This window comes from Propithecus coquereli, unplaced genomic scaffold, assembly GCF_000956105.1.
Source record: "Propithecus coquereli isolate 6110/MARCELLA unplaced genomic scaffold, Pcoq_1.0 Scaffold60, whole genome shotgun sequence".
NCBI classification, from domain to species: Eukaryota; Metazoa; Chordata; class Mammalia; order Primates; family Indriidae; genus Propithecus; species Propithecus coquereli.
In genome coordinates this window covers 4258711-4277187 of record NW_012151952.1, presented here as the reverse complement: position 1 = coordinate 4277187, position 18477 = coordinate 4258711, and the positions used below count along the sequence as shown (strand labels likewise).

The window sequence follows — 18477 nt, the reverse complement described above, 5'->3', positions numbered from 1 at the left end:
TCTCAAAAAAAAAAAAAATAAATAATAAAATGATTATAGAGATCCAGTTTGAATAATTTGCTATCATAGATTCTTTAGAAACAACTGCAATGTATTTGTTTTGTTGTGTGAGGTTATCAGTGTTTTCAGAATTAATATATTCCTGTCATCATTCTTTTGGGTTTACCCTTTATACAAAAGCCTCATTTACCTGATTTTCCAAGAAATGTGGTATGCTGATTATTAGAAGAGGATTTTCCAAAAAAACCTCCTTCATACATATACAGTACAACTATGTTCAAATATTACCCTGTTCTTTGCTTTAAGTAGGTCAGGTTCACAATGGTCTGTTCTCCTCAAACCCCTCTCCTCATATCCTGATAAAACTCCTTTTATCACTGTCGTATCTAAATTACTTCTCTACCAAGACACTTTTAATAATAAGAGCTTCTGGCTCCTTTCTTGAGCTCTTCTCTTTCTCTGTCATCAATTTCCCCTTGGAATTAGGAAAAGGTCCTTGCAGATTTGGGCTATTAAGTAGGAGAGAATCCATGTATCAAGTCCTTAAATGTTCTGTCATCACGAGAATTATTTATTGGAACCCATTACCTGTGTGACTTCACAGATCTTTTTAGATGGTTTGCCTGAAAAGAATAAAGACTCTTCCTTGAAAAGAGATAGCTTTCTTTGCTATCTAGGGAGAAAATAGTTGAGTTTAATAGTTGAGAGAAGAGAGGAGGATGGCTACAAGGACTTGTGGTGATCATGGAAATTTCTCCTGTGAAAAATAGATCTGAAGGTACAGAGAGCAGAAAACTAACTTCCCCGGGAAGAGAATAGCCAAGTATTAACTTCAGCCCATAGAACACTTCAGCACTTTACTGAGCTTTATAGAAAACAGTAAATACAGCTTATACACCTTCATGACTAAAATTTTTGATAACATCTCTTTTTATCCAAGAACAATGATTTCTATTTGCATTTTTGTGATGTAGAGAGGCTTTAGAAAACCTGTATATTTTCCAAAAGAGTATGCATAGTTACGGCTTGAGGGGAGAATGTTATAATTTGCTTCAGAATCTTAAGGAAACTCTGGCCTCCACCCACCCACCAAAAAAGCTTAGAAATCAGGGTTCCAAGAGGTATCATCAATATCTCTAAAATTTCAAGACTAAATCAATTGTAATCCAATAATCAACATATTTACTATATGCCTGTTGGTACATAAAGGACTGTATGAAATGATAAGGGGACAGAAAGATGCATAAGACCTGAGTCCTGATTTCTGGAAATTCTTTGATCGGATGGGAAGATAGATTGAAGCAGTGTAAGATCAATGCCATGTGAATGTACTGGACAACGTTGGAAGATCATGAATTGGCAGTAGTGGAATTTGTCCAACACTGGTTAATGGCCTGCTGTTCACAATGTTGTGAAAGAAACTTGATCATGTGATCAGGGTTGAAATAGATGTGTGTTTCACCAAGTATAAGATTGGTACTTCTCCAATCTTGAACAGTATACAGTACCCAGACATGAAATAACATTGAGCAACATAGTTCTCTTATACTTCTTATATCAAGGGGAAACTCAGTTTGATCCTAGCTTGTCTGAACACTTTTGAAACCCTGAGTAATCCCCTTTACCAAAGAAAAAGCAGGCCCTACGTTCAGAATCCTGGCAGACAACTGTACCTAGCTAGAATGCAACACTTTAGATATGTTTTTTTTTTTTTTTTTTTTTTGAGACAGAGTCTTACTGTGTTGCCCGGGCTAGAGTGCCGTGGTGTCAGGCTAGCTCACAGCAACCTCAAACTCCTAGGCTCGAGCGATCCTCCTGCCTCAGCCTCCCGAGTAGCTGGGACTACAGGCATGCGCCACCATGCCCGGCTAATTTTTTCTGTATATTTTTAGTTGTCCGATTAATTTCTTTCTAATTTTAGTAGAGACGGGGTCTCGCTCTTGCTCAGGCTGGTTTCGAACTCCTGAGCTCAAACAATCCGCCCGCCTTGGCCTCCCAGAGAGCTAGGATTACAGGCGTGAGCCACCGCGTCCGGCCTAGATATGTTTTTATCATATTTATTTTTATAGTTACCACTATTTATGGCAAGTGGGTACCAGTTTCCATTTATCATAGCAATATAAAGTTTTCTTTATTCAGCTACTTTAATTTTGAACTTTGAGCAAGTTAAAAATATTAAGTGCCTATCGAATATTAAGAATGATGCTGAATATAATAATAATAAAAATGATAATTACAGCTAACATTTATTAGTTGCTTACTATGTGCCACCACAGTTGTAAATGTTTCACAGGTATTTTTACATTTGATCTTCCCCCCAAATTTATGAAATTGGGATGCCATTATTATGATCCCCATTTTATAGATGGTAGTCTGGAACCCAGAGACATTCCCAAGTCACATGTCTAACAAACACTGGGGCAAGAATTCAGGCCACCTGGTGGTACATGAATATGACAGAAATTGTGAGCATGTCAGGGAGTTTGGGAAAGCTTGGATTGTATGACTTTAAAGGTGACACTGTGTATCAGAAGGCAAAGATGTAGCTGGTGTGCGGGGCAGGGAGAGACATTAGAGATTTTAACCGGACCTTGGAAATGGCATTCTATTGTGGTAAGTGCATGAGCTAGGAAATTCCACTCTGATTTCCCCTCTTAGAAATGCTGTAAGTTCTGGTATGAGGGGTTGAAGCAAGCAAAGCATGATCCTGCAATTACCAAAGGGTTGAGACTCGACTACACAATAAAATTAAAACTTTTCTTTCTGGCATGGGCAATATTACTATTTGTGTTGTAGAAACCTCTTCTGCTTGCTAAATTATATATCATGGGCTTCCCTTTCCAATTCATAATTAATATTGTCTTCCAGTCATTTTAGTTACTAAGGGGTAAAGGAATCTTCTCTGATTTCAACTTCAAGTTATTTTTTATGCATTCTTTTTCTTATGCTTTCAGAAACATTAGTATGAACATAAATTTCTCAATATTAGAAAAAACTATTTTGACAAGTAAAATTAGAGAGCAAAAATAAAAATACCATTTAATTATAACCAAAGATCTAATGGCAAATTTAAGGAAAACCTCTTCAATGTGGTTATATTTTTTGCTTCTAGTTTTCTTCCTTTCTTACACCCTCCAACACCACGGGATGGCATGGCAGGAGGACTGCAGGCTTTGTAGTGAGAGCTGAACTGAAAACACCACTCTATTCCTTAATAACTACATTGACCTTGGACATTTTAGTTTACTTCTCTGAATTTCATTTTTCTCAGCTGAAGAACAGGGATAATAATGCTCCTCAGAATTGTGCAGATTAATTGAGATAATAAACGCCCTCTTCCAACAGCACCCAGTAGTATGTCGTAGATGCTTAATAAACTTCCTAAGCACCCCAGCATGCTCATCACTCAACTCAGTATATTTGCAGTTTTTCCTCTGGGGCTTTTGGTCCATTTCTGTTCATGTCTTCTTTATTCTAATTATTTCTAAAGACAGCTGCACTTGGTTGTTTTAATAAGTTTTTTCTCATTATAAAAGAAATATTACTTATTATGATGCTTTGATAAAACTACATGGAAGTGTTAAAAAATAACATATGATATTACTTTCCTGTCTCTAACCCCGCCATTCATCTTCACAATACCTTGTAGAATTATGTTAAAATTATCTCAGGTTATGAGTTCGCAGAGGAAAGGAATTCTAAATCTTGTATTAAGGGAGACACAGAGAAATCTTGCATAAATTAAAGACAGCAATTTAAGAAACAAATTTGAGACAAAACCACGTCCAAACACATCCTTTGTTTTATTTCCTTCTCCCCAAGACATCGTGTTTTCAGAATTATATGCTTACCATGCGAATAAATGAAATTACAAAGTTTTACCAGCCCAAGAAAAGTTTTCCCACATTCATTGTGCACTGTGTCACAAAAAATAATTTAAATTAACTTTATGATCTTTAATACTCATCTAGCCCTAGGCAGATAGTTCTTTCTAGGTTATTTTACAGGGCTTTAAAACTGTTGTTCAGAAGACGGTAGACCTGGATGAAATCAGGTTAAACAAACGCAAGTTTATTTTCTCTTTCAAGCAATGCTACAGACAAGGGCAATAGGGTCTGAACCGCAGGTTGTTCTTCAGGCAGCCTGAAATACTCAGGTTGTTCAGTGGTTTATTAAACCCAAGTCTTACGACAGAAAGCAAATTATCTCTAAGGGAACTTTGTCACCAGGGTGTCTGTTCAATAGCGATGTCTATTGCTGCCACGGAGACTACATGGGAAAGATCAATGACAGGTTTGCTCCAAATTGCCCTTAGAGTAAGTCTCTTCCCGTTGCCCTACATTTAAATTGTAATCCAGAATATCTTTTTTTCCTTAAGATGGGGAGCAAAGCCATCTTCTAGGGCTCTCGATTGACTCTCTATCAGTTGTGTATTCCCACATAGAAATCTTTCTTTCTTTCTATAAATCGGGATAATTCACTCTTTCCCATCAGGCTGAGAATTTCCACATATCTTTTGAAAGTAAGTGTGTAAACTCAGGCAAATTCCCTTTAAAAGTTAACATGCCTCTGAATTTTATTAAAATAGATAGCCAAGGAAATTTAAACCAAAACAAGTCCTCTTTTTTTTCCTTTCAGAGCAAAGTTTTGGTGTTAATTGCCATCAGGTAGTTCTATAGCATACGGCTTACCAATGCCAATCAATCTGCTAGGCTTTCTAACTTCTGAACTGGCACAAAGCCAGGGACCCCATGACTAAGTCCACATGTCAACTCTCTTGGCCACAGGCTAATTCTCCTGTTGATAGGTTGAATATACAAATCTTTATCTCTGTCTCTTTATTGTTCCCTCTCCACTCTTTCCACATTTTGACTGTTTCTTGTATTCTAAAACTATGGTGTATTGCTAGTGCTTCACGGGCAGGTAAAGACATTGCCTTTCTCAGAAGCAGTTCAGCTTTTGTGCAGAACAGCTTAGAAAATGATAGGTCATCATTGTGGTGTAGACCTCTTCTGCCTAATTTTGGTTATAATTTCAGTATCAAAATAAATATTGATTAATTGGCCAGAGTAGCAACAAAAGGATTGAATGAGTGATGTACTTTAATACAACAAACAAACAAACTGGGTTACTTAAGGAAAAAGTTAAAACAGGCTTTAATTTTTTTTCCTGTTGGACTTTTTATTCTTATGTACGTTATCCATTACCACACAAAAACTGTCTTTCATACTCCACATTTGATTGTTAATATATTCCCCAAAGAGCAATAATTTCAAGTCTCTGCTAGCTACTGCGGGGGAAAAGGGTCAGACCCGTACAGGCAGGAAGCAGGTCGAGCAGTGAGCATGTGAGGTGGTGCCAGGCCCATGGGACAAAACTCCTTCCTCATGTCACTCCCTCTCCTCTAAGGATCACAAAGGCTGTAGTGAAGCTGCTTGTTCACCAACAGCCCTCGTGGGATTCCTTTCTTGACACCTGTTAGGGGTTAAATAGTGTCCCCCTAAATTTCGTATTCACCCAGAACCTCAAAATGTGATCTTATTTGGAAATAGGGTCTTTGCAGATGTAAACGAAATTAAGATGAGGTCATACTGGATTTGCATAGGGCCTAATGCAATGACCGGTGTCCTAGTAAGAAGAGGGAAATTTAGATGTGGACACGTATGCAGAGGGAAGACAACGTGTAGACACGCAAAGAAAGAACACTATGTGATGATGGAGACAGAGATTAGAGTGATGTTTCTACAAGACAAGAAGCCTGAAGAATGGCCAGCAGCTGACAGAAGCTAGGAGAGAGCCATGGTATGGTTTCTCCCTCAGAGCCTCCAGCAGCGACCAACCCTGCCCATACCTTGATTTCGGACTTTTAGCCTTCAGAACTGTGAGAGAATAGATCCTTTTTGTTGTAAGTCGCCTGGTTTGTGGTACGTTGCCATGGCAGCCATTGGAAACTATTACAACTCCCAATGTCCCCTCCCGTCCCACTGCTCTGCTCTCTGTGTGTGGTGTGTATGGACTGGGGAGCATCAACAAGGCGGGTGGGATCGTGGCCCTGTGCCTGCAGGCTGCCCCAGATCCCTGCCCCACGTACTCAGCCCATGGTAGCAGTTTGAAGTGAGGAGTCACAGTCTTCAAGCCAGAGATGGATGGGACCTAGAAAGCCCACCATCTGCTCAAAGGGGCTGCTTCCCCACTCCCATTCCCTCCAGCCTACTGGTGCCCTGAGGGGATGTGTTGTCAGTATTGCTCTGTGTTCCTATGTGTCACAATTAGCCAGGAATGGCTTTTCATATGAAATCTTCCAATTATTTAGATTAACAAATGTTTTTTGCAGAACAAAGCAAACACATCTGTGGCTAGGCAGCCCTTCCTCTGGTCTTGTGATGAGGGGTTGACTGGCATGTGCCTAGCCCTGTGGCCCCTGGGGCTAGTACTCCTTCCTGCCTGGAGCCGAACCTCCTGTGACAGCTCCACCATCCTGCCCATTTGCTTAAGCTGGGAAGTAGCAATAATTATATTAACGATGTTTGGGTTTTTATAACATATTTTAACTCTTTAGGAGCATAGCCTCCCTTGTAGTGTGTAAACCTATTGTTTCACTGTCAGGATTTCAACTTTCAAACATATTTTTGGAACCTGTCATGTATAAAACAAAGGAGAAGCCTGTTATGACCCTTTGAGATTTTTAAAATATTGCATCTAATTTTAAGTGAGCTATGTTATTCCAGCTCTAACAGCATTAAAGATAACTTAAAATTTAACTTAATAGTTTGAAACTTTTATTTATTTTTGTTTGTGTGTTTGTCAAAAGGAAATTATCATTCCATAATTCCCCCCTTTGCAGAAGAGGCAAAGTGTTTTTCTAAGTTGTATTCCAAAGGGATGTATTTATAAGGGAAGTGTTTCAAAGTGACTCAAGGGCAAGGAGGACATGCTGTCTCCCTCACCAGCAGTTGGGCTTCCATGCAGAATGGCTCAGAGAAATCACAGGTCACCATTTTGGGATAATCTTCCTCTTTAGGGTGATAGAAAATTGTGGTGTTGGCAGCTTTTGTCATCTCTTATGAAAGCCCCCCCAAAAGAAAAGATCAGCGTTTTTAAAGGTCCTGTGTCCCCAGACCGATTTTGATTTATAGGACTGACAAGGTCAGCTCCTCAATGGCTGTGACCCAGAGCCTCGTATGAAGAAAGAGAGATTCAATTTATCTCGTAAGTACAGATTTGTTCCTATCCTCTATGGATCTGAAAACTCCAAATGACAGTGAGAGAACAACTGCTTCTCTATGCTACAGGTAATTTACTGTGTTGTGAATTAGATGACCTCTTTTCACGTAGGGAAAATTAGGTTTTGTGTCACACCTTTATTTTTACTAGTTGCTGCTTTATCATCTTTGACTTTTCTCTGATACTATCAATAATTTAAAAAGAGCCCACAGGTAGGTCAGGGCTAAACTATTCTAAACCAGGGATGGATTTACATTTTCAATTCTTTTTATCTAACTCTATCACTATTCATAAGTATTAGAAGGAGCTCAAAGTTCAATATCAAGCTAATAGCTACAGGTCAGTCAATAGTCTAAAATAAGGAAACCAAGATGAGATGAACCACAAAGGAAACTTTAAAATCTCGTCAAGAATCAAATGTGAAAATAAGGCTATCCTTGGACTGGATTTAGGTACCATATTCATGAAAAAAGTGAATGTAGAAATATTAGTTGAAAAAAATTTTTTCTAAGTTAATATAGGATCCAAATTGAAAGGAAGCAAATATCTAAGTACTTGTACTGAGTTACATTTCAAAAGTTCCTTGAGTTAGTCCAAATTAGCACCCAAGGCCAAATGCTAGCTAGCTTTATAGCTAATTCCTGGCTCATAAAAATCCCATAAAACAAATTAAATGCAACATGTCAAATCATATACCTTTCTATGCAAAATGAAGGCAAAATTATATGCCTTTCTATGCAAAAATACATAGCCAAAAGTACATGATACACCTGTGTATGAGGAACATCAGGTCAAAATTTTTTCGTATTCAGAACTCTGCGGTTGTTCCTCCATTACAGATAGCATTCACCAGTCTTCTAGCAAGAAGGCCTATAGAGACAGCCACCACTGATCATCAGCAGAATCCATTCCCTCCTCTCCAGTTTTACTACCAGTATCACCTGAACAAGTTCGGTAATTTCCTGAAAAGATTAAACTCTTCTAGTTGTAAAGACTGAAAACTCAATTTCTAATATCTTAAATTGTTGGCTCATGTAACCGGGGCATCTAAGGGATGCTGTTAACTTCAGGCATGAACAGAAACAGGGGCTCAAAGATGTCATAAGATCTCTGCTTCTCTCTCTCTCTCTCTCCCTCTCTCTCTCGGGCTCTCTTTGCCTTTCCTTGGCTTCCTTAAGGCACGCTTTCTCTATATGGCAGCAAAATGACTGCCAACAGTTTCATATTCCCATTTTCCAAATTTAACAATCCCAGCGGAAAGAGATTGTTTCCTCAAAGAGCTCCTGGTTTTGGAGGCATATCCCTAAACCAGTCATTGTGGACAAAAGAATAGGATCTCCTGATTGACTAGGTCTGGGTCCCTGCCCATCTTTATAGCTAGATAGTGTGTGGAATAGCTTTCCCTTTGGAAAAAATAATGCACTTATAGAAATGTGTGCATTATGGTATATTAATATATTACATTGGCATTATTTCCAGATATATAATCATCTAAAGTCCTGATTTTTTATGAACTTCTTGAGAACAGAAACTATCATTTTGACATCACTGTATACTAGCACAAGGCCTAATATATATGAGGCATTTAGTAAATATCTATGAATGAATGAGTCTAATATACCATCTACCTCGTATATCTACTTGGTGTCACCCATATGCTTCATTAAGCATAATAACAAAGTTGGACTCAAAGTGGCAGAACTACTGAGCAGGTATCTTAGACTTAATAGAGTCCTTTATAAATGCTTTAAACAATGGGTTGAGGAGGGCACAGAGCTTCACTTAATAGAACATTTAGCTGATGTACTTATGTGGTGCATTTTATGTGCCAGTTCTAAGCACTGCCCTATGAGATATGGTTACTTTCATTATTCCATTATCTCAAATAGGGAAACAGGTACGAGATATTAACTTACCCAAAGTCACACAGCCCATGAGTAGTAGGAACATGATTTGAGCATAGACAGTTTAGTTCCAGAGTTTATGTTTTTAGTCACTATACTACATTGCTTGTGTAAGAAAGTGGTTGAGTTTCAAAAAAGCACAGTTCTTCAAACTTCATATTGCCCCACATTTGGATAATACCTAGGAAGAGTAAGTGGTCACAGCAATATGACGTGATTTAATGAAGGCCACTGAAAGTTACCCCCTATACAAATAATCTTCTTCACGGACCTTCTCCCATCTGGAATTCTATTAATAGCATTTAGAATCTTTCCTCTTTTACTTACCTCTTTGCAAATAATAATGGGAGAATTAAAACACTAAATCAATGTTAGGCTTTGAAATCTTAAAAATTAATAGTACGATAGCCTGTGAAATTATTTTATCATTTCACAAGGCCAATAGGAAATTGGGTAGGGAAGCCTTGAGGACAAAGGGGCAAAGAGAGACTTGTACTAGGATTGTGAAGAGCTAGCTGGGTTTTGTGCAAGGAGATACCGAAAGCAGGAAATGACGGTGAGAAAAATATTTGTAGATCACTTCATAGTTAACAAAACTTTTCATATACTTTCTCTCATTGTAGAAGATATTCATCATAATATTCTGTGAGATTTTTAAAAAATGACTTAGACCAGTAGTTCTCAACCGGGGGTGGGTTTTGACCCCCAGTGCCAAGGTTAAGAAATCTTGTTTTAAGGCATAAGTAATCTGGCCAGGGCTTACCCTTGACAAGTTTCAGAGTCAAGGCTAGAACCCAAATCCTCTGATGACAAATCCTTTTTTTTCCTTATTCATATCCTTTGGCATTTTATAGTTTGATACAAGCAATAGCTTTAGGTTTTTGGAATTACAATGATACCACTTTAAGCAGTATAAATTATTGATAATTTAAATTTTAAAATGTCAAAGCCTTTGTGCTTTGAAAGAGTCACCTTACTCCTCAGAGTTTTTCACATGCCCCAGGCCGGTGTTACCTCATGGAAGACGAGTCCCCATCCGCAACACAAATGTTACCTTGCTTGTTGAGTCCTCATACGCCAACATTTCACAATTTCTAACAAATTAGTTTATAAATAGGAATATGATTAACTCCTTTAAAGCTATTTTTGTTATTATTGAGGTAATTAAGATTTGATCACCACTCTATTTTTGTCAGTACATCTGCTCTTTGGCAAATGAGGTATCAGATGGTCTTTATTGAACAAGTGTTGTGTGTGTATCTGTGGTGTGAATTGAACAAAAGGCCCCCTTGTCTGTATCTTTTTTTAAAAAAACCAAGGCTTTGATTTAGCTTATACTAAATCATTTTTTAAATGTAGCTTTAAGGCCATTTATTATAAAAAGCTGGTACTTCTACATAAATTATTATGAACTTATAATTCATCATACATACTTCATTTTTGTAGCTTGAGCTTCTAGTAAATTTTTAGCTTCGTTGATTTGGGCTACTATATAAGGACATCTCCTTTGTCTCCTTTGTCTGGGTGATTTAAGAACAAAATCTTACCACGAGCATCTCTTATTTTTCCTTTATTGGCAGTAGGACTTACACCTAGTATTGATGCTGCTTCCCAATTTGTCATTTTGGGTTCAAACCCACCTCTGTAATAGCCACCACTGGAGGTAGATTTTGGTAGACTTTGTAAAAACTTACTCTACTTGAGACTCCATATGCTTCATGGCTTACAAAACCTAACAGCTCACAAATCCTGCACAGCAATGGTCAGTCCAGCTGCTACCACTGTGCTGGCCACCGCTCCAGCTCAGCTCTTTGGAGCTGGGGGCCCGGCTGGGAACATGGCTCACCCTAGCCCAGAAGCCAGGGCCCTCAACTTCAGGCCTCTGCCAGAGAGCCACACCCCACCACCAGCAGGTATAGACACCCAACTGCAGGCACCCTACTCCTTGTCTGTATCTCGTACACTAACTTGGGATGGCTCAGTTAATTTGTATATTGACTTCAGATTGCAGAAATGATAGTCAAAGTACAAAAAGAGGACTGATTTAATTATTATATTAAAAGGACACAGCTTTAAAGATGAAAGAGGAGCACTATCTAAACAATACCAGGAAATGTGCGAGGAATCTCACTGACCCTATCTTCTCTAATTCTTACCATCGACCTATAAGACGGGCATTGACAGTTCCATTTTACAGATGAGGAAGCTAAAACTATGAACGTTAAGTAAATTGCCTCCGGTCACACGGCTAGAAATGACAGAACGGGAATGTGAACGAACCCCCATCCTTCGGATTCCAAAATCCTTTGTGAAGTTCTTCCACCTTAATATTATATCTTCTCATCAGCCCGAGTCGTTGGAGAACCTGTGGTGGATCCTCAGGAAGGCTGCAGCTTCTCCATCCATGAGAGGCTTCGCAAAATGTACATATAGCATTTGCAGCCCAGTGTATTTAAATCTTCACCTCTGCTTTTACAATGCTTAGTCAAAAGTTCTAGTAAGTGAAGCTTTGCCCATCCTAGACCCTTTGTTTCAAATATTTGTAAAGGGCTCTGTTACAGAGTCTAGCACTAGTACTCAGTGGTTCAGCCACTCTGACTTCCTACAATGCATTATCGATTTTCCCCATAGATATTTATTTACATACTGATTCACTTAGCACTTAACAAATATTTATAGGGTGTCTACTGCACACTATCCTCTGTACTAGATCCGGGAGGTTCAGTTGTAAGACAAACACTGTCATGGCCCTCAGAGATGCTAACATTCCATGTGATAACACAATTAACAAGAAAACAAATAAAACCTCTAGATTGTGTTTAGTGGGAAGAAATAAAACAGCTGCAGGAAAAGAGACTGAGAGGGAGATCCACTTTAGAAAGTGAGTCAGGAAAGGCCTATAAGAAAAAACTACCACTGTGTTGAGGTCCTGAGGGTGAGCAGGTGGCAGCTATATCCAGACGCAGGGGAATGAATTCAAGGCAGGCAGAACAGCACGTGCAACAGCCCTGAGGTAGGAAGGAGTTTCACATACTCTAGGAACTTGCAAAAGGTCAGTGTGACTAGAGTTTATTGAAGGTACAAAGATTAGAATGAAATAGTAGGCAATAGAGGCCTTGTTTTAAAAAAAGCTTGATCTGTTAGACCCCACAGGCTCTAGAAAGGAATTTATTCAGAATACGTAAGCCAGGGGAATGATGTAATCTGGTTTAAAATTTAAAAGATGATCTGGCCACTGACTGAAGGATGGATTTGACTGTAAGGGTAGAAATAGACAAAACAATTAGGAGGCTGGTTTGATAGACTAAGTGAGAAGGAGAGAGCAGAAGAGATGGAAAGAAGTGGACATATTTGAAATACACAGGAGAAATTTAAAAGACATCTTCCTTGAATGCACCATCTGTGTACATTTTTTTATTTCTTAGAACAGCCTCTAAGTCAGGCTGTCTGTCTTATATTCATCTTTGTATTTTCCTGTTCCTTTTCTGGTAATCACATTGAAAATAAGGTTCTCTAAAAATCCCTCCTGTTCCAGATTTTGTGTCTGTGAACAAAAGCATTTTCTTCCTTGCAAAAAGTAGATGCTAGTCCCTATTGTGGGGCCTGAGATGTACCATCCACATTTGCTATTCTGCCAAAGTCACACCAAGTTGTAGAATATTTAAATTTTTTTAAGTTCAATTCTTGTATCTCATTAAAAATGTATTGGCTGACATATTTCAGAAATAAATATGCTTAATAATACCTCATTTAATTTAATCTTCCCATTTAGAAAAAACACTTTCAATGAAAAGACATAAATTGATTAATCAAGAATTTTTTTTCTTATTCATCATTAGCAGTTTTAAGACTAATGGTGGTCTATAATAAGCCTTCCCTTTGCATAACGTGATTAGAGCTACCAAAAAGAGAGAAATGGTCACAACCTATCTAATATCTATAATAGCTATTCCAGCTGAATTTTGAGACCATTTTAACAGGAAAAGTAGTAAAATTACTAAACAAGTCACACATCTCGATTATGTTTATGCCTATGTGGACAAACATCCTAAATAAAGATGAGGCTGTCAAATGATATAGCCATGATTTATGGTTTGAAAGATGACAGAATGACAGAAATAATTTGCAGTGAGTCATATGAAATAAACTTTACCATTTTTGCTTCATTTATTTTGATTTCAGAATTGCCATTTCTGAAGATGGAAACCTCAGAATCATCAACGTGACTAAATCAGATGCTGGAAGTTACACGTGCATAGCCACTAACCATTTTGGAACTGCTAGCAGTACTGGAAACTTGGTAGTAAAAGGTAATGGCTAACCTAAAGAACTCGTATATCAATATATGTGTCCTCATTTCTAATAACGTAATCTTTAGAAGTGGCATCATTCGTATTAATACATACAGATATCACCGTGTTGCTAAATTAATTCATCATGGCAAACACAATATGATTAATAATTCTTGGCAAAATGTTGGCAATGAATATGATGGAAAGGCTATCTTATTTCAAAATCATCCAGTACAATTTTGAGAATTACAGCCATTGTATCTATTATAGTTGTAACTAATGTTATCTTCAATCCTTTAATTAACTTTCTTTCAAGTCTCTATAGATTTGAAATTCATGTCTAGGAACTCTGTGTTAACAAATTGAAAACTCACAACTCAAGTACTATTTTTAGCAAACATTGTTTAAACAGTGACATTGGTGATTTTTAAAAGAGCTGCCCCTGTTATTCAGAGATATGGATATGGATTATTATGCTAATAAAAGGTTTTGATCACCTCTGTGCTTTGCTTTAGTCACCCAGCCAACCCTGTCAATTTTAAGGAAATAAAATTTCCACATACTGTACGAGCCTGGGTGCTTTATAGTTTATCACAGAAAGTCCTTTATGCTCTTCGCGCAGCACATGATGTGAAACTATTCCGACATCCTGGGTTGATGACATGGGCTGGAAGTACTAAGTAACAATTGTGAAGGATGAGATCTTAATTTACATTTCATTTGCATTTCTATCACTTTGTATTTTGCCCTGTCATAGGATTTTTGAGTTAGAAGGATCTTGGCAATGATTTGACTGAAGACGATGAGGCTCAGGTTGGTGACTTCTAAAAGTCACCAGTAGCAGAAGAGGGAATTGAACCCAGGAATCCTGATTCTGAGTTCTCCTTGGTTCTTTATACAGCACCAGGAAATTTTTTTACCCATTTTTCCTATTTCTGTATAATAGATACGGATGGGTCATAACATATTGTTTCCATTTTGCCCATTTGTAGCTCCCTCTGTGATATCAGCTAGCCTGAGGCTGTGGTCCCCAACCCCAGCCGCAGCCCATTACTGGTCCACGGCCTGTCAGGAAATGGGCTGTGCAGCATCCCCTGAGCTGTGCACCGCACCCCACCCACTTCATGACACCCCACCCCTCCCTTCCCCAGTCCATGGAAAAATTGTCTTGGATGAAATCAGTCCCTGGTGCCAAAAAGGTTGGGGACCAAAAAGAATAATTATCTCTATTTTAATTTAAAGAAGAAAGCGAAAAATCACCTAATTATATATGTTAGGGTCAGAGGAAGTTGGAAAGGTACTACCATTTGGGGAAGTCTTTTTTATCATAAACATATTTGTCTGTGCAGATAGAAAATTGGAAATCCAAGTGTTGGAACAAAATCTGTGTTTAAATTGATTCCAACTATTTCAGTCCATTAATTACTTCCTCAGAGCAATGGCATCAGTGTATGACCATGTGTTTACTCCGTTTCACAGGGCAAAGGAAAAAGGAGTTAAATAATATTTGTAAAACACAATTCTAGCTAGAGGTCTTTGCTCATACGTGGTTATCTCAGCTACAAAAGGGAATTTAGTGATCAAATAGGATAGACAGAGATCCCAAGGTTTCGGAGCTGGTTAGTGTCAGAGCTGATCCTTGTTATAGATTATTTGCAAGTTATGGACATATAAGAGAATATGAGGCAGCTATCTTAAATCATGATTAAAGGGCAGGGATTAGAATCAGAGAGATGTGGCTTTGAATCTCATGTCTCCCACTTACTAGCTCTGTGACCTTGGACAGATGATTAGCCTGTGTGGGGATAATAGCAGTGCCAAGGTCATAAGATTGTTTCGTTGACTGCGATAATCCATGCTAAGTGATTAGCATTGGTGCCTGACACCTAAGAAATATTAGTAGTTGTTTTGTTACTGTTGTTTGTATTTTAATAAAGTGTCTATGCATATATTCTAAATCATACTGAAATGAACATTTATGAAGTTTTTACACCAATAGAATAGTTAACAAAGAGAAATGAGCCTACCACAAAGAAATGACTAAGAGTGTGAAAGATTATAAACACCTAAACCCTAGAAACCATAAGTATGCTGCTGTTCTTTATCATTGAAAGTGAGGTATTTTCTCGTGTGGGAATAAGTTATGCCCTGTGTTTCATTATCATGAGCATTGGCTTCCTTGGTTCTCAAGAGAGTTGGCAGAAAGGAGTCTTCTATTTCCCACCAGAGTTCACACCGCAGTGATAGCACCAGCCACAGGACAAAACCGTCCCCAACCAACTGTGCAGTTCCCTGCTGCTCGTCTCATACTGAATCATGGTGCAAAGCTTACACATATACCCGGGATGAAATATGTCAGGGTCATCTCATTTTCTGAGTGGATATAAATATTGCTGAGATAGTAACTTCTACCTATTTTAACAAACTAAATAATTTATTTCTTGCCTTCCAGTAAAATGTGAACAGCGATGCCCCAAGTATAGTAAGAGATAGTTTTAGGAAGTTTACAGTTAAACTTTTTTTTTTAAATTTGAGTAAATATTTGTATATCCGAAAGTATTAGGAAAACACTGGTTTTCCATTAATGGCAATGATAAAAACAATCTTTTAAAATAACTAAAGAAGTGAGTCAGTGCATGGAAAAGTATCGTCTGCATTGTTACAGGAGGATATGCGAAAGAAATCGTGAAGGTGGCATGTGAATGGCTAAAGCTGGGAAACATGACGAGTACAATTTTCAGGAGAGTTTTGGTGGAGTTATGGAAAAGATTTATAGGGACACGTGACAGAATTAATATGTCCTGCCTCTGCTGGCCGCATGTTTTGTTGAGGCACGTGAAACACTTTGGAAACTGAAATTTCCTAATAGATGAGAGGAAGGATTAGGACTGAGGGCAGGAAGAGCCTGGTCCAATATGAAAGAGGAAGGCAGAGGCGTGCAGGTATGAGCCATGAGGTCGCCCAGGTAGTCCAACTGCCAGGCAGGAGTCACTTGTTTCAGAGCAGAATTCCTCCCGGCGGGACTGCAGGTGCTCAGCTGCAGTCGGTTTCCCCACAGAGGTCCTCTGATTCCTATCCTCTTCTTCTAGATGAGGTGGGGGAAAAAACATAAATGTGAGCTTTATCTGGCCAATATGTTCGTAGAAGTTAACAACCCTGTTACTTTGGGTGAGGTCAGTAGAGATCTGGGAGATCGTTTATCTCCCAGTAGGCTTGGTTCCGAGTCCCATTAGCATTAATGGGAAGCACGTGTGTGTGCAGAAGGGACACCACAGCGCCAGGCCTCTGAGAAGGACATTAACATAAACGGAGAAATGCAATTTAGAAATCCGCCCCATAAAGCACGATACAGGCAGAGAAAACCATTCTGAACTCCACGTGAACTGTGCCAAGCACTGAATCCTACATCAAAATGCTCGAGCCCTGCACCTTTAATGCAAATGTAACAGTTTAGCCCGAAATGTGACCGAGCGCTGTATTTTAATTCAATTTTGAGATCTACAAAAGGACTAATTTATCAAAGAAGGTGTTCTCTAACCTTAAAATGTGCTTGTATTCATTTCGATCTCCTCATGTGTCTGGGATTACAACGCCGTGAAGGTCAGGCATCAGAACACATCTTTCCTAACCTTTTTACGATAATTCTATCATTAACCATGCTTTTAAAATCCAATTCTCTTTCTCCCCACCCCTGCCCCCATGTTTTGAAGAGAGGCTGAAGATAGTGTCAAACACAGGGTCAGCAAGTAGAAGAGAAGAAGGAGGGGACCGATCTACCACACCACGCACAGGTTTAAAATAAATCTCTGGCAAGTAACCATCAAATGGATAAATATTCAGATTATGCATGAGCCAGCTCCCAAACTGCAGAATTCTGACAGGTGCCCAGGGGGCTCTTGATTATCATCCCGTCATCTGAATTTCTAAATTTTACTGATTTTATTTTTCAAGCTACTTTTAAAATATTTGGGAAGTGGTTTCCTGTTTAAAATTAAGCAAGAACAGTTCTCAAGTCAAACCCCCAAATCCTAACAGAAAGCATAATATCTGACCTTCAAACACAGATGTGCTTTAGCGATTGTTGACATCATTGAGAACTCTATGGAAGACAGGATACATTTACATGCAATATTGTACTTACTAATTCATTTTTATCTCTATAGCAGAGTTAAAGGCAGGCCATTTTGCATGATGCAATGTCTTTGCCGTACAGGTTTTATATGACATGTATTCTTAAGTAGCAGGCCAGAGAAGAGCAACTTAGAGTATATGTCTTGCATGTAGTTCAACAAGATAACCCTGGTAATAGCAACCCACCTCCTATCGCTCCCCTCCAGGACTGAAAATGTAGGGCTTTAAGTTACGTATGCTATTACCATAGCTCTCTTGCTGAACTACATTCAAAATGACCCTGACTCTGAGGCTCGTGGTTCCAGACTATACTTTGAGAAACTCTGTCCTATACCAAAGGACTTTGCATATGTCACCTAGCAAGTGAAAGTTCAATCAAGTGTTTAATAGAAATGCAGATCTCCTGGACCTCACCCTGAACCTGAGAAATCTCTCTAGGGATAAGGCCTGGAAAAAAACTGCATTTTAAATAAATACCCCAGTTGATCCTCATGCACATCAGAGTTTGGGAACATTTCATTTTCAGGAGTTTTCAAACTATGACCTGTGGGCCAAATGCATCTTGCTGCCTGTTTTGGGTACCCCAGAAGCTAAGAATAGTTTTCACATATTAACTGGTTAGGGGAAAAAAGTCAAAAGAACGATAATATTTTCAGACATGTAAAAATGTTATGAAATTCATATTTTAGTGTCCAGAAATAAAATTTTGTTGTAACCAAGCCATGTCATTTATTTACATATTAACTGTGGTTGTTTTTGCTCTGCAACAGCAGAGTTGAGTTGTTACAAGAGGGACCATACAGTGTGAAGTACCTAAATAGTATCCTCGCCTTTGCCTCTTGAACCTGCAAAGCCTTAAATATTTACTATTAAGCCCTTTACAAAAAAAAAAAAAAAGAGTACTTACCCCTTCTTTTGACAACTTT

At 38.5% G+C, this 18477-nt stretch overlaps 1 protein-coding gene and 1 pseudogene across 2 annotated transcripts in view; one reads left to right on the top strand and one right to left on the bottom strand.

The window, feature by feature from the left end:
• The window catches only part of CNTN4 (contactin 4), a 189010-nt gene that overhangs the window by 109423 nt on the left and 61110 nt on the right, over positions 1–18477 (top strand). For both annotated transcript variants that reach the window (XM_012659248.1, XM_012659247.1), the window contains exon 4: positions 13311–13438. In XM_012659248.1, coding sequence (XP_012514702.1) covers positions 13311–13438 — 128 coding nt within the window. The remainder of the gene's footprint in view (positions 1–13310; positions 13439–18477) is intronic.
• LOC105822284 lies at positions 10552–13142 on the bottom strand (annotated as a pseudogene).